We start from the raw sequence: 15989 nt of genomic DNA, 5'->3' as shown, positions 1-15989 counted from the left end.
GCCCAGTCCTGTCACACATTTTTCGGCCGCTCACGTGGTAAACTGGCACACCGACTCCTGAGTTACAGTGCGACACCGCCGCTGGAGCCAGAGGCGGGCGGTAGCAGGCCCCTGAGGAGGGTGTCTGTGTGTTTCTCGGGGCGCCTCCCTGGTGTCGGGGCGCCTCTCCTCAGTGCCGATAGCCTCGGACTAGGGTGCAGCTGACAGACGGTAAGCTCCCCCCGACGTAGCCGATAGGTTCTGGGAAACTGCAGCTTGGAGGGAAACGACGTTTGGCGAAACCCCTGCCACCACGGGCTAGCCAGTGCGGACAGGCGCTCGGTTCCCACAGCACGCGTCCGGTCACCGGGCGTCACCAGACTTCTGAGCACAGACCCAGCCCCTGCGACAGTAAATGCTGAAGTCCGTGTGAGCCGGGCCTGCTGGCTTCAGGTCAGGGTCGGGGTGGCCAGAGCCTGTCCGGCAACTCGCAGCACAAGGCAGGGCCCGCCCTGGACAGAGTGCCCCTCCATCCGTCGCAGGAGCCCTCCCACTCGCTCAGACAGGGACGGGGACAGTGCAGCCACACCAGTTCACCGCGGCTGCCCATCCTCAGGACATGAGGAGGACATGCACACTCCACACAGCCGCCCCGGCCAGGGATCTATCTTTTTCTCACCAACACTATGGCTGAACAACATTGTTCAAAGGCCTGCTGTATATAATAAATTAGCTAACGTTAAATATTGCCATTCAAGGTCCTGAATCAATAGAAGTTAGAGGAAGTATGTGCATCAGAGAGAAGGTAGGTGTCTGAGTGGGCTCAAGAATCCCAGGGAAGGAAAGTGTGAGATGGGATGGGCGAACACCAGAAGACTTGGCAGCTGGCCACCTCTGGAGGTGGCATTCAAGCCTCTGGGATGGGCGGGACCAGTTCTCAGAGGGCGCTGTTGGGGCGATGAAGGACGGGCCAGAGAGGGGGAGGTGTGCAGAGAGAATCGGTGTTATTTTAGGACCTAGCTTCTGATTTTCTAGCACCTTGTTTTTTTCTTGTGGACTCAGTAGCTGCTTCTCTGTCTGATAGTCCAGTTTTGTGGAAGTTTTCATCTTTCACAATTAATTCTCCCTGTTCTCACCAAGTTTGTTTGTGTGTTTTGTCCTTCCTGTTTGAGTTTTCCCCCAGAGACCTAGAGACCGTTGGCCACTGGTTGCCCCTGCAGAGGGGACAGGGTGGAGCAGACCAGCAGCTCTCTGTGCGGGTGGGTGGGCTTCCCAGAGCGGGCCACGCAGGCTGCCCCTGGGACAGGCAGCCAGTGGTTTAGCTGGGGGCCCAGACGTCAGCGTACTCGGCCTTGTTCTCTGTGCTGAGTCAGGGTCTCCAGAGAGGACCCCTTCAGTCCCCTGTGAGCTGCCCATGTGCGAGGCCTGAGGGTCTCCTGCAGCGGGAAGGCTCACACAGCACATGCCCCCAGCCCCGCTCTTGAACCTCTTCCGGAAGCAAGTCTGGGCTGGAGGAGCGGCTGCCTGGCGGGGAGAAGGGCAGGTTCTCCAGGGCCGTGGCTGCCCTCCCACAGACCTCCACTGGACCTCCACGCGGTCCCCGCCTCCACTCCTGCCCTCCAAGCCCCTCCCCGTCCTGAGCCTTTCTAGGCATTGGTGGTGCAGACTGTTTGCTTCATCTCACACAGACTAAGGTTCGGATCTTTGAAACCAGTTGCCACCGATGTGTCGGCTCTCGGCTCACACATGTACAGCCTGCAGTGTTTTAGCCTACTTAAAAAAGGTGTGTGCTTGACTTACAGATACGTATTACCTCTTTGTGAAAGACCCTTTTGGGTTTCGCCACCTTTCTAGTGATGTTTAAAAGGTAATCTGTAAGACCAGTGTGCCACGCTGGGGGGAGGGCTTCATCTGCATGCGTGACTGGGACTGCACCAGAATGGGGGGACCCGCCCGCAGGTCACCGGGCCCTGTGCCCCAGTTCACACGTGTCTCGTTCTGCAAAGAGCTGTGGAACAGGCCAAACCTCACTCACTTGGGAGGCTCCGGAAGCAGGAATCAGCCTCTTCTACCTTGTCTGGGAGTCAACCGGCTGGAGAACAACTCCTGGGAGCCAGGAAATGAGAACCCTATTAGACGTTCAGACTGTGAACTAGGAGGGAGCTGAGAGAAGAGCTTGATTATCTCTGGTGAAAACTGGACTTGGGTCCGAGGAAGTCTTTCCTGCTTCCACGTCAGCTCTCAGAGTGTGAAGCCCACGCTGCTTGGGAAACCAGGCCATTGCATACCAACAAACAATCCCACACACAGCTAACGCCCAAAGCTTAGCTTAGAAAAGGTAATCCTGCCTCACCTGTGTAAACTAGAAATGGAACCTGAGTTTTCTGACCGCTTCCATTCGACAAAGCAAAGAGACGACAATGTTTCGCTTTCTAGCCCCCCCCCCCCCCCCCCCCCGCCGCCCCGGAACCTTGTGGGTGGAGCGATTTCGGTTTCTGCAGGCGAGCTCCGGGGTCACCAGGTTGTCCCACCAGGACGGGTTTCAGGGTCTGAGAACAGCCCCTAAATCTAGGGAGGCGCAAAGGAGGCTTCTGCGATAGGACACCGGGCAGACACCAGTTGGGGTCACGCACAAGGCTGCTTCTCACGGTGTGATGAGCACCCCACACAAGGAGGGGCAGTCTGGGGGTGGCGGGAAACAGCCTCGGGCGCCTTCCCAGCCTAGCAATTCAGCGCTCCGTCCAGCCTGCCCTCGGTGACGGCGGCAGATGGGGATGTCCTGGTAATAGAAAGGACATTTGGAAACAGGAGTTCTGGCCAAGTCACAATCAATGTCTTCCCACCGTTCCAGTGGCCTTGGTTTTTCCTTCCATTACCCATTTCCCTTCGTGACGTTTCTGGGTTAGAACTCAGTCGCGTTTCAAGTCAGCGGTGGTGTGCCCTGCACTTCCCCACAGCAGACTGTCAGCTGACTGTCTCCATGCTGCACGTGGAAACACCTGTGTGTGTTCTCCAACAGCTCGTTCTGTTTCTGTCTGCTTAGTGGGGACAGGGCTGGTCTGCACTGGGCCCATCAACGCCCCCCGGGGCTCCTCTGGGCCTCGGGTGGCTGGGTATTCTGGGCACCGCAGCCTGCCCCACTGCTGAACACACAGTGGTCATAGCAGCTAACGTATAAGCACCTACTGTGTGCCGGGCGTGGTTCCAAATCCTCTACAAGTATCATCTCATTTAACCCTCCAGAGAGCCCCGTGGACCATGCACTGCATGTCTGACCTCACAGACTGTGCGCTTAACTTACCCAAATGCAGGCAGCTAGAGATTCAAGGGGGTAGGTGCCAAACTTGCACTTGCTGCCGTGGAGCTGTCCCTGCCAGAGCTGACCATGGGCAGAAGCCATGGTGACCCAAGGGTGGGGGAGAGGGCAACACTTCTGAGAAGAATGTAGGTAAAACAGCTCTTCCCGGGAGGAGGAAGGGCCCATGTCCCCCCATGCAGCTTCCTGGGCCTCCAGGAAAGGCAGTAAGGCTGGGGGAGGGGGCTGGGAAGAAACAGCTAGGGGCGGGTCTGAGCAGGACCACCATTCTGACTGTTGTCCCTGGCCCTAGTGTCCGGCGGTCTGTAGGGATAAGAGCTGTGCTCTGGGGCCGAGCTTCCGGGCAGGACCCTGGCTTTGCCCTCTGCCTGTGACGTCGCTGTGCTCTGCGCCTTTGCCCCTCCGTGGTGAACGGACCGGAACCGGGAGCAGAGTGCAGGCTCTGGGTTAGGAAACCAGGCCCAGGTCTGCCACTTAGGAGCAGCGAGGCCTCAGGCAGGTTCCTATCCGCGGGAGGCCTCAGTTTCCTGTCTGTTACGTGAGGATAACAAGAGCACCTGTTGCATTAGCTGTGGTGAAGTTCAAGTCCCGTGATCCACAGGAAGCATTCGGCTAAAGGGCGGAAACTTGACACAAGCAGATAATAATACAAATGTCATTGCAGGTTGTCTGTTCTCACACATCCAGGCACCTGCAGAGCCCTGCCAGGCCGCCTGTGACCAGGAGCTCCCTGGTGGTGCCTTCGCGTGGCCGCAGGTCAGGCCTTCTCTGCTAGCCGAGCCCTGCACCGGGTGCTGGTAGAACGTTCGGAGAAATCCAATGGACCGTTGCTGACTCACACTATCCTTAGCTTTGCAGAAGAAAGTTACCCTCTAGAAGTGCAAAACTCATGAATTAAAATGGAAGGTCCTGTTTTGCTCAAAAAATTGAAGCTCCCTTAAACCCAGTGGACTGTGAGTCAGCTGCCCAGCCTGGGGCTGAAGAGTTTCTCCCAGCAGCAGCGGGGAGGGGGGAGAAGGGGGCGGCCTGGGGCCTCACCCCATGCCTCTGCCTCCTGAGTCACCTGGCCTGTGTCCCTCGCAGAAGAGAGACTCGTGACATGCGTGTGCTGTTTGACCAACACTTCTGCGGGCTCCTTCTAAGTGCTTCACAAATCCCAGCGCTTTGACCCTCCGACGACAGTGAAGTGGAGATGGGAGTGGGGGGGGCGGTGACTGTCCTCCCTCGGCAACCAGGAGCGGAGCCGCTGGGCGTCCAGTGACGAAATGAATGCAGCACGCTGTTAACTGTTTTCGTTTCCGTTTCGCAAGTGCTTTTTGGGAAAGAATCACAGGCTGACAAGACTCTAAAGTCCAACTCTTATTTTCTTAAAAAAAAGAAAAAAAACAAAGTCCCAGGCCAGAGGGCTAATGGCTGAAGTTGCAGGGCCCAGGCAAAAAGACCCACGGGTCCTGGGTGGGGAGGTCACGGACGCTGCCCCGGGGCCCTGCTAGGGACTGGATGCCCTGGATGAGGGTCCCCAGGGCCCCGCCGCGAGGCTGCCGGGGCTGCGAGCCGAGACTAGTTTTATTATCGCAGGTCCCGGGACCTACCCACCCACCATCTCCTTCCTCTTTCTTCCCCTCTTTTGTTTAAAATCATCGTGCGGGTGAGACTCGGTGCGTGAACCATACGTGGGTGAGTCGTATCGATGGTTTTGTTATTTTTCTGCTGATATTTTTCTTCGCCTTTTTCCGCAGCTCAAAGAGACAATTCAGCTACTTGCTCCCAGTCCCTGGGCTGCCGGCCTGGCCCGTAGCTGGGGGCGCGCAGGAGGCAGCTGATCTCTGTCTCTCGCACACACGTTTCTCTCCCTTCCTTCCCCTCTCTCTAATAAATAACGTCCTGAAATGCTTCCCCCTTAGGCTTCCAGGCAACTGGAGCCCGAGGCAGGAGGAAGCGGCGCCGCGCCAGGTGACTGGCGCGGGAGGGAGAGTCCCCCAGCGGGAGAAGCGAGTGAGGGTGTCCGCCCCGCACGCTCTCTCCTGGGCCACGCTCGGGAGACCCCAGACGCCGGAGAGGGGCCGTCTCGAAGAAAGTCCTGAATCCCAAACGTGGCACAGAGCCCCCCCCCCCCCCCCCCCCCGCGGATGGCGCCGCTGGGCCGGCGGCCAGAGGGACATCGAGCTGTAACCCCCGTGGACTCGAGACCAGAACCCGCAGCAGGAGCCGCCCCACATGGTGCCGCACACAGAGCTGGACCCCAGCACCGCCTCCGCGCTCGACAGGGGCGCGGCACCGCGGCGGAGGCTGAGGCCGAGGCGAGAGGTTGTGCTGGGCACGAAGCAGCGTCTGCTCCCCGGACTTGAGGAAGTGGGACAGAGACGAGGGAGCCAGGTGGCCAGAGACCACGTGGTCTCGTTCCCGACAAAGCCGGTCGGACGCTGCGCCGGTCGGGGCGCGTCTTCCGCCCACGGGGCGACCCTGCACCGCCCGCAAGGCCGCAGAATCCGCCGAGGGCACCCAGCCTGGAAGGGGTGGGTTTTGTTTTATTGTTTCCGCGGTAGTATTCGCGATGCTTCAATGTGTCCAAAGAATTGCAACATTTGGGACACACTTACACAAGCGGTATTTAGAATGAGATACAAGTTTAACTGCGCACTCTATCTGGTGATCCTGCCAGGGACGGCCGGGCGCCTGTACTGCGGTGGGGGGGGGGGGGCAGGGAACAAACGGCACAGGAGCGGGGTGCGGGGCGCAGGGCGCGGGCAGGGTGAGCCGGCAGGGACGCGGTCCCCAGTCCAACCGCCTGGGCCTGGAAGGGACAGTACCGCCAGGTAACGAGAGCCAGCAAAGTCGGAGGGGCGATCAGAGCCTGGGTCCCAGACCCGCACGGCCTGTACACTCCGCCCCGCGTGCCTCCTCTCCGCGATCCCCACTGTCCTCACCCCCTGGAAACGCCCTCACTCCTTGGTTCTCAGTGAACTTCTTCGGGGCTGCCATACCGTCCTGAACACCTGTGGCTTGTCCTCGTAACCATTCGTCCACATTTGCATCCCCGCTCCCCCTGCAACTGCGGGTCCTTCCAGCAGACGCGGGAAGGGCTGTTAACGTAGAGGGCGGGCCCCACTCCCTGCTCCACGAGGCCGGCACTGCCCGCGCCCCGCCCGGAGGCAGCTGAGACTTTGCGCTCCCACCACGGTGCAAACGCACCTCCCTGGCCGCACCGCCAAGGATTCAGAGCGGAGCACAGGGGCGCGGGATTCGTCCCCGCCGTCCTCCTGCAGCCCTCGGGGCCCCTCGGCCACGCCTCCCCTCCCGGCTGGGGATTGGGACAGTCCACACGCCGGCACTCACGCGGGCTGAGGGCTGCGGGCTGCGGGCTGCATCCCTGGTCTGGCGCGCACCGGAGGCGCCTGGGATCCCTGAGTCCCTCTCCCCCTCCTCCCGCTCTCTCAAAAATCAGTAACCGTCCAGAGGGCGAGGACTGAAAAGGAATGTCCGCCGGCGATCGGACCGTCGGAGTGTGCGGGGAGGAGCGCCGACAGCCCCAGCCCCAGCTGCCGGCCGCCTCAGGCCCCGCCGCGCGGAAACTCGGGCAGACGGCTGAGTCGTTCAGCGCAGACGGGAGCAAACCGCGGGCAAGCGCGACCAGCAGGGCAAAGCTCGGGGAGAAGAAGAACGCGACGGCGAAGCTCCCCAGAGATGGTCCCTCACTTACGAGGGTCCCACCGATGGCTGGGGCTTCACGACGGTGTGAGAGCCAGATGCGCAAAGAATGAGGAGACTTCACCATTTCCTGATAAAACAGGCTTTGTGTTTGCGGGCGGATGTAAGTGCGCTGAGCCCGTTCAAGCCAGGCGAGGCTCTGATGTCGGGAGGGCTGGGTGTCTTAAATGCGTCTTCGACTGAAGACATTTGCAGCTCACGCTGGATTCATTGGGACATAGCCCCGTCCTACGTTAGGCAGCATCTGTTTTCTTAATATTCTCGGGGAGACCAAAGATGCTCTATCAAAAGGGGGCAGGCCGACACAAAAAGAGCCCTTGGAAATTAAAACTAGGAACACAGATAGAGGAAAACAATAGAAGATCAGAAGTTAAAGTTGAAATTTCTAAAAACGAGGGCAAAAAAAGATGAAAATATGTTCTTTGCTTCTGAGGTTGTAATTACACGTATATTGTAGCTTTTGAATGGAGCCCATGTCTCTCTTGACCTTTGGAAAGTTTGTTTCACTCCGGGTATTTTCTTCTAACCTACCTGCCAGGTCACTAATGGCAACGCTTTCTTCAGCTGGGCCTCATTTATTCTGAACTCATGTATTCTGAAACCTATCTCAATTTCAGTCGTTGGATTTTACAGCTCCAGGCTCTCCATTTCATTGCCTTGCTTGTTTTTTTTGGGGGGGGGTTAAAAATATTTTATTTACTTATTTTTAGAGAGGGGAAGGGAAGGAGAAAGAGAGGGAATCAATGTATAGTTGCCTCTCGCACGCCCCCTACTGGGGACCTGGCCTGGAACTCAGGCATGTGCCCTTACTGGGAATCAAACCAGCAACCCTTTGGTTCACAGGCCCCTCCCTGCTCAATCCACTGAGCCAGGGCTGTTTGGGTTTCTTGTTTTTGGTGGTGTTTTGTTTTAGTTTCCAGGTCTCTGAGAAACGCAGAGAACTTTTCTGTCATTTATTTCTGTGAACATATTGACAACCCTTTTATCTGGGTTTTCCGTTAGTCTGTTTCTGCTGTGTTTCTCTTGTGTTTTAGTCAAATAGTCTCTTTTCCTCATAGATCTCATTACTTTTATTTGAGTGCTGAACATTGTACATAAAGACTACAGAGCCTGTTTGAGCCTAGGAGAATGTGAACAGCCTCAATAAAAGGTTTTGCTTCTGGCAGACCACAGGAGACACTAGCAATCTCCGGTCCCCTTACTCCAGTGAGGGCTTGATGGCCTGTATATTTCTTCTTTCGCGGGGTATGGACTTCTAGCGTTCCAACCCAAAGCTAGATGGGGTTTCCCAGGGGCACCCTTTCTTCACACACCCCAGCCCGAGTTTTGCCTCCCCAGCCCCATGTATTTGCTGACATTTCAACTTCTCAGCCAGTGGTAAAGTGGCAGAAGGCTTAGGAAAAGAGGACTTGCAGATGCTGGGCTTACCTCACTGGGTTTCCTCCTTCTGGGTTTTCACACTTCAAGGAAGAAACAGGAAAAACATTCCTACTAGATACACATCTTGTATAATTCTTAATTCCTTGATATTAACATGAAGCAAAAAAAAAAAATAGGGGTGGGCAAAAGTAGGTTTACAGTTATGAGTATGTGAAATGTAGTTTATCCTCGTATTATTAGTTATTGTATTATTATTCTTATATATTTAAATATTATTATTGTTAGTTATTATTCTTCTTAACCTACCTGTATGATTTAATATAGTTTTGGAGGCTCAATTTAATAGAGAATATCAAGAGAACTACATAAAATGTATAAAAACTGAAAAAAGGCGAAATGATCTTTATTTGTAGTTGATGTGATTATGTACTTGAAAACTCCAAAGAAACAACCAGGAGACTATTAAAATCCGTAAGATAATTACATAAGGCACCAGTTACAGCATCTGTAATTAAAATCAGTGTGTTCCCTACAGTCAGAAAACTTAATGAAGGTAAAGATTTCATTCACAACAGCACGAACAGATGAAATGCTAGCAATAAAGTAGGGGGAGCTTGAGAGGCAACCACACACTGATGTTTCTCTCCCTCTCTTTGTCCCTCGCTTCCCCTCTCTAAAAAATAAATAAATAAGATCTTTAAAAAAAAAGAAAAATAAATATCAGTGAAAGAATATAGAGCCTAAAAATGTACCCAAATGCACATCTACTATAAAGGTAATATATTATTAAAATGGGATTTCAAGTCAATGGGGAAAAAAGATGACTCACAGTTGTTGCAACAACTTGCTAATTATTTGTGGGAAAATGGAATTCTTACATCATTTTTTTACTCTAAAATGAATTCTAGATGAAGCAAAAATTTAAACATTATAATAAATTACTAGAAGAAAAACATGCATGTTTTTAACATCTAGGAGTAAATAAGACCTTTCTAAGCCTGGTGAGAAATAGGAAAGTCACCAAGAAAAAAGTACAGATAAATCAGACTTCATAACAGACTAAAACTTCCTGTAGTACAAAAATAACAAATTAATAAATAGAAAAAAATCTACTTTGTACATATGAAGAATTAATTTCCTAAATATACAGTATACTTCTACAGCATCGTAACTATGAAGACAAATCTGAGGAAAGAATGGTGAAGGATGTAAACAAGTATTTAACGAAATAAGAAATAAAAAGTTGCTCAACCTCACTCAAAAATTACAAACAAAACTAGATGCTATTTTTCCACAGATTAGTAAAAATAACTAAATCTTATTACTAATAATTTTATTAAAAACCAATGAATGAATGTAATTAACATTTAAGGAAGCAGGTGTTCTGTTCTGTTGGGGAGAAGGTGTGACGGGCAACCAGGCTGAGAGAGCAATTTGACGATGTTTGCTTACACTTAAAATGAACACTTTGGCAGAGGAGTCTCTGGAAGGTGTCACATAGCCCTATCCACACATAATTTCAGGATGACTTTCCAAATTCCTCAAAATAACGCTGGTCTCTCCTTGCTCAGTGTTCCCACAGTACTGAAACTACAACAGCTTTATTTTTTTGCAACTGTTTGCATTCAACTACTTAATTTCATTAATTTAATTAGTAACAGTTTTGCAATTTATTCTGATTTATTTTTTCCAGTTTTAATCTCCATTTTGTCCAATTTTAAATCACATGATAGCCAACGTGAGGCATAGCATTCAATACATTTTCTAAGTCAATTATACGTGATAGTTACCTCAGTGTTTCATTAAAAAAAACACATCCGTTGTCATTTATGATCCTAGTTCCTAGGTCTTATGGCCTACATTCTATTTTATCCAATTAGGAATATGCAGATGGTATAGAATCTACTTTTTAGAGTAAATTCACATTTCGTATGGCTGAAATTTCCAACTGAAGGGAATGTTTAAAAATGGAGATCTGATTTACCCACAATTCTCTTTTTTAAAAATATTTTATTTTATTTTTAGAGAGGGGGGAGGAAGAGGAGACATTGATTGGTTGCCTCTCATACACCCCCTACTGGGGACCCGTCGCCGGCGCTCAATCCACTGAACACACCGGCCAGGGCTGATTTACCCACACTTCTGACAGCAGGCAGAACTCATTCAAGTTAGCTAACAGCTTCCTACCTTTCATCCCCATATAGAAAAGCTGAACCACCCTGGCTGGATGGCTCAGTCGTTCAGCGCGCTGCCCTCATACGCCAAGGTTGTGCGTTCAGTCCTGGTCAGGGCACAAAGAACACTCAACCACTAAGTAAAACAAGCTGATGCTTCTCTCTCTCTCAAATCAATTAAAAAAAAAAACAAAAACCTCTCCAGGTTCTTTTTCTTTTTTTTAATCCTCACCTGAGACTAAGGAACCCAAAACCTAGGTGTGTGCCCTGACCGGGGATCAAACCCGCAACCTTTTGGTGTAAGGGACGGCACTCCAACCCAGCACCCTGCCAGGGCCAGAGCAGGCTCTTTCATACTGTGTTTCAGTAACGGGACAGAAGAATATTAAATCCCGGATAAAGAAAGAGACATAGGAGAACATCATTACCCCAACCAGTGTTATCCAGTGTAAGAAAAACGGTAAGCTTTATTTTGACAAACGTCTCAGGTTCCCTCCTGTCACAGCCTGGCGACAGGCAACGTGTCCACACACCGGTTTTACACAACACGCCAGGTCCCCAATGGCCAGTCCCTGGTAAGCAAGTTGCAAAATACAAACGCTGACCGTGTAAGCACAGGTACTATTTTAAACAAAAACGAGAGTTTTCAGCACTTACGTGACGGGAGGCTTTCGTCAGAGAGAGACTTAATTCCACAGGACGTCTTTTTCCAGCAGTCACGAGTTCAGCAAAGTCTGTGATCCCAAGCTCAGTGACGGCGTTACGTCTGAGGCCAGCAAGCAAGGCCATCAACCCTTCAGTGGTTCATTACAGTGCGTGCTACATTCTGAGCAACCTCTACGTGCACACAAGTTTCAGCACTCGCCTTGGATCGAATGAAACAAAAATCACAAGAGCTCTGACCCCATCCCGAGGAACGGCCATATAATCGCTGTGCCCGGGCACAGAGGTACCCTCTGAACAGTAGGGGGCTAGAAGCAGCCCCCCACGCTACCTGATCCACCAAAAGCATACTTCCTTCAGCTACAACTTTGACGAAGGAGCGCGCATATTCTAACAGAAGGGAATTCTGACTTCCGGTTTTAGAAAGCACAGTTCTACGCAGAAGCAACCATTAAAATATGAGTATACACAGTTAAGTTTTTATAACTCCATGCCTTCAAGGAAGTTTTCATTGCAGACGATCATTTTACGGACCCAGCATCAAGTATTTACACACTATGTGTTTCATACATTATCATCTTAGAAACTGTAAGTGGCACAAAGTAAATCACAACATTTTTATCAAATTCAAGTTTTCAGTGATCTTAAAAAAGACAAATTATAACTTTTTGTTCAGCAGAGATATCCAGTATGGTTATTATACAGGAAATCCCAAAGTTATGCAAAAAAAACTTAGTGAAAGAAAATCTCTAACTTTGATAATTTTCAACCTTTTAAATGAGCAGAGCTAAATATAAAATAAAAGGCTCCTCTGGCCTGAGTATCATTAAGTCAAGGAGTTTTACAATTGTAACTAAGCCAGTATTGGAAGCTATGTGAGGTTTTACATAATTTCCACAGTCTTAATACCACTATTTTTATTCAGATAAAAGAAATGACCCTTTGAAGTAACTGGCATCAGAAATGGCACCTATGAATAAGAGTCACAACTTGGAGCTGGGAAAAATGGGTCTCAGCTGGCATAACTTGTCTCAGAGTACGAGCAATGTTGTAGAATCGGTACCTGGCAGAGGCAATAGATTAGAAATCTTGGGAAGTTCAAATTTCCTTAGTTATTTTTGTTTTATTAAACAATCTAGAGGAAGGATTATGTTCATTAAAAAAAATAAGAAAGTAAAATAAAAGATAAAATAGGAAAAATGCAGCCTGGGGCATTCTAGGAGTCTTCAGGAGGCTCTTTTTATCCCTTGGTTTTGGGTACATTGTCTCACCTTTCTGTTCTCTACTTTGTTACCAAAAAAGCAAACACAATTCTCCGCTCAAAGCAGTGATACTTGAGAGCAGTATGGGGCTTGTATATGCTTTTTTCCTAATTTCCCATCCACCACATCCTGGTATCTAAACATGTATTTCAGAGAAAACTTTTCTTCCATTTGCATGAAGTTTGAGCCACTTTAGAAGGGAGGAGAGGCAGCTAAAAATTAGAAGTGCTGCCGGGTTCCTTAATGTGTCCTGTTTTTATTATTATTTTTAATGATAAAGACAAAAGCCCTAGCTGGACATTCTCACAGTTCAGGACTATGTTGAAAAAAATATTTGTCATAGTCCCTAAGATTGTCAAGTAAATGCTCCCAAACCAAACACTATCAAGCTGCTAATGAGCAGCTGGAAATAACCAGCCATTGGAATCCCACTGGAGGTGTTTGCTGGGCTGCTCTATGAACTCGTGTGCTACCAGGCTCAGAGCATTTGAGTGCACACACCAGCTACTTTCAGGAAGGAATTCTCTTGAACACAATTTACCCTAAAACCAATGTTCTCATCTCCTCCTCCCCCCGCCCCCTAGGTGTTTAATCACATTTTAAGGTGGGAAAGTATATGAAGCAGAGTGTTTTTTATATGGCACTGGACCCTTTAAGAAATCTAACATTTTAGCAAACTGGGAACCTTTTCATAAAATACTTAGACATATTACTTCCTTGTGCTGCATAATATGTACTATGAGAAAGTGTGTTTTGACTTAAAGGATAAGCTAAAATCATACAGTATGGCAATATATTCACTAGAGAGTTAACATAACTTAAAAGGAAAGCATATCATATATTTTATTAATTGCAATGTTTTTGTTACTTGGGTTTAACATTTTCTTCTTTCTCCTTTTGGATTTCTATCTGAGAGGGCATCTCTTATTGTTAAGTTGTGTTTGAGACTACAGAGAAATGCTACTGTGACTTAATATAAATATAAATAATATAGAGACAATATAGACGTATACATATAAACAGAGCCAGGCGTCAGACCACTGAAGTTGTACTCTCAGGATTCACGCGAATAAGTCTCGATGCATTCCTCAGGTCCTGGAGTTGCTTGGCGGGTTTCCCTACACCTTCTTCGAACCTCCTCTCCACCACGGGGAGGACTGTTTCATACAGAAAGGATGCGTTCTGTCTGATAAAAGCCTTCTTCTCTGGGTCCTGCTCACACCGAAGACTATAATCCACATGTTGAACAGCAACCAAAATGATCTCCATCAGGCTCTCCAAAAGCACCATGTGCAGCTCTGGGAAATACAGCTTCAGCGCCTCTTCCAAGAAGCCCATGGTCTGTTTGGTAAAAGCGACCACTGTGTAGCTCAGGTTCACCCAGCAGTCATCCCCCGTGTACTGCTCAAAGTTACTCACCCCACAGTTCTTCATCTCCTCTTTGAGCTTACCCAGCGCCTCCGGAGTCATCAGGTTCATCCTCCTCCACATCTCCTCTGAGTTGCGGTGTTTGGTGGCTTCAATTATGATTTCTTTGTAACTGTGCAAGGCCCCTTGGATGTCTTTCACCAGAAGGGCATGGACGATGAAGGTGAGGTCTAGTCCAATGTCACCCAGTTGCTGACAGTGCTCCTTCGCTACTTTGACACACTCAGCTGCTGTAGAGAGGCTCTCCTTACTGTCAAACACCTGCTTGCTGAAAGCATCCACGAACATGCCCATGGCCGATCTCGCCCAGACCACGAAGGCAGAGTAGCAGCCACTGTCAGTGCCTGCGAAGTCCGTCTCAAATTCCCGTGCGGTCTCCAGGAGGCTGGTGAAGAAGACGTGGCACAGCTTATGAATGTAGAGTAAAGTGGCACCTTCAATGCGAAGCTGGCGGATGGCCGTGTGCACAGCTGCCGCCCTGTTCCGCAGAAACAGCTCACAAGCCTTCGTGCACTGGCCAAGCCGGATGAGCTGAGAAACCGCCCGGCGCGTAGCCTTCGGACCCCCTCTCAGGGAACGACCTGGGGACAGTTCAAACATGAGCACCTTGGTCAGCTGTCGGACGCGCTCATCCACTTTGGCCCTCAGTTCTTTTACCGGAGGTGGACTGGGCTTATCTTCTAGGTAGTTGTTCAACTTATCCAGCAGGTCGACCGCCCCTTCGAAGTCCCTCTGGGCAATGCAGACATCCAGGTCCTCAGGCAACTCCTGGATCCATTCCATCGAGAGGTCCACCTTCTCTTCTTCCACCTCGGGAACAGCTGGTTCGTCTTCTTCTTCGTCCTCAAATGGGTTACCAGCTTTGGCAGCCACTTGGGGCGGCCCTCGAGGAGCTGCTGCCTCCTCCTGCTCCCTTCGTCTTTTTTCACTGAGAGCCCTCTTGGTTTCTTCCAGCACCTCCAGCCACTCTCGTTTGATTTTAGCATTTTCTGCCTGAAAAATGCGGCTCTCGGGAAACATCAGCAGCTTAAACATGTCCTTCATGGGCGGGTTGTCCTTGACATTGACCACGGCCAAACCATCCAGGGGATAGAGGGCGTTGTAGCGATACATCCCCCGCCGCTGTGGCAGCCAGGTGGCCACCAACAAACAGTCGTTCATGAGAAAGCCGTGTACCCGCTGCAACTGGGCCATGTGGTCCGCCTCGTATTCCACCAGGTCCCCGTTGTATACCAGGTACTGTCCAGGCGTCTCCAGCAGGTGCCTGCAGCCTTCCACCTTCTCAAGCAGGGTGGTGAGAGTGCGCTGCTTTCCCTCCTCGCCCGGACCGGCGCAGTCGCGGGAGGCGCCGCCGGGGGTAGGGAAAAGACCAGCCTGGCCCCGGCGGTGGTCTCGGCAGCCCGCGCCCCCTCCTCCCTCCTCCCCCCCGGCGGCCGCTGCGGCCCCGGCGGCGGCGGCAGCCGGCAGCAGGGTAAGCGGAATGCTCTCCAGGCTGCTCTTCTGCTCAGTCAGCAGATGGCTGAGCTGATACATCTCGCTCTCCAAGTAGGAGATCTCACGGGCCGTCTCTATGAACTGCCGGTAGTTCTGGTAGACGTTACGCTTGAGGTTCTGCGCCGTCTCCTCCGCCAGCGCCTGGATGCGCTGCCGGTGTTCCTGCAGGTCCCGGTCCCCGTCTGACTGCTGCGAGAGCTGTTTCACGTACAGCCGCGCCTCAAAGCTTCCCGACTCCAGCTGCCGCCGCAGGCGGCTTGCCCCACTGTCCGACATCGCCATCGCCATCGCCATTTCCGTCCACGTCTCACGCAGTCGCTGTCACTCTCGCAGTTGCCGGTGCCGCCGTTGTCGTGGCCCACCCAAACCCAGCGCAGCTACGGGGCTGAGGAAGCAGGATTGGAAGGGAATCGAGTACGCCTGCACCCGAGTCTGAGCTTCAGTAGTGCGCCTGCGCAATGAGCCGAATGCAGACAATGCGCCTGCGCAGGAACGCCAGCGGCCTAGAACGCTTGCGCTTGAGGAGCTAACGCGGAAGTGAGTGGGGGCGAGGCCAAGAACGACGTAGGTACTGCGCATGAGCTT

General features: G+C 51.2%; 1 protein-coding gene across 1 annotated transcript; it reads right to left on the bottom strand.

The window, feature by feature from the left end:
* Positions 1-8769: 8769 nt before the first annotated feature.
* EXOC8 (exocyst complex component 8) lies at positions 8770-15860 on the bottom strand. The gene has a single exon (XM_053912739.1). The coding sequence runs from the start codon at positions 15696-15698 to the stop codon at positions 13515-13517; it is 2184 nt and encodes a 727-aa protein (XP_053768714.1). The 5' UTR covers positions 15699-15860; the 3' UTR covers positions 8770-13514.
* Between the last annotated feature and the right edge of the window lie 129 nt (positions 15861-15989).

This window comes from Desmodus rotundus, chromosome 10 (genome assembly GCF_022682495.2).
Source record: "Desmodus rotundus isolate HL8 chromosome 10, HLdesRot8A.1, whole genome shotgun sequence".
Taxonomy (NCBI): domain Eukaryota; kingdom Metazoa; phylum Chordata; class Mammalia; order Chiroptera; family Phyllostomidae; genus Desmodus; species Desmodus rotundus.
The sequence above is the reverse complement of the archived record's forward strand: the minus strand, read 5'-3'. Positions and strand labels throughout refer to the sequence as shown.

Coding starts and splice junctions, on each gene's coding strand:
- EXOC8 (XM_053912739.1), bottom strand. CDS start 15,698: ATGGCGATGGCGATGGCGATGTCGGACAGTGGGGCAAGCCGCCTGCGG.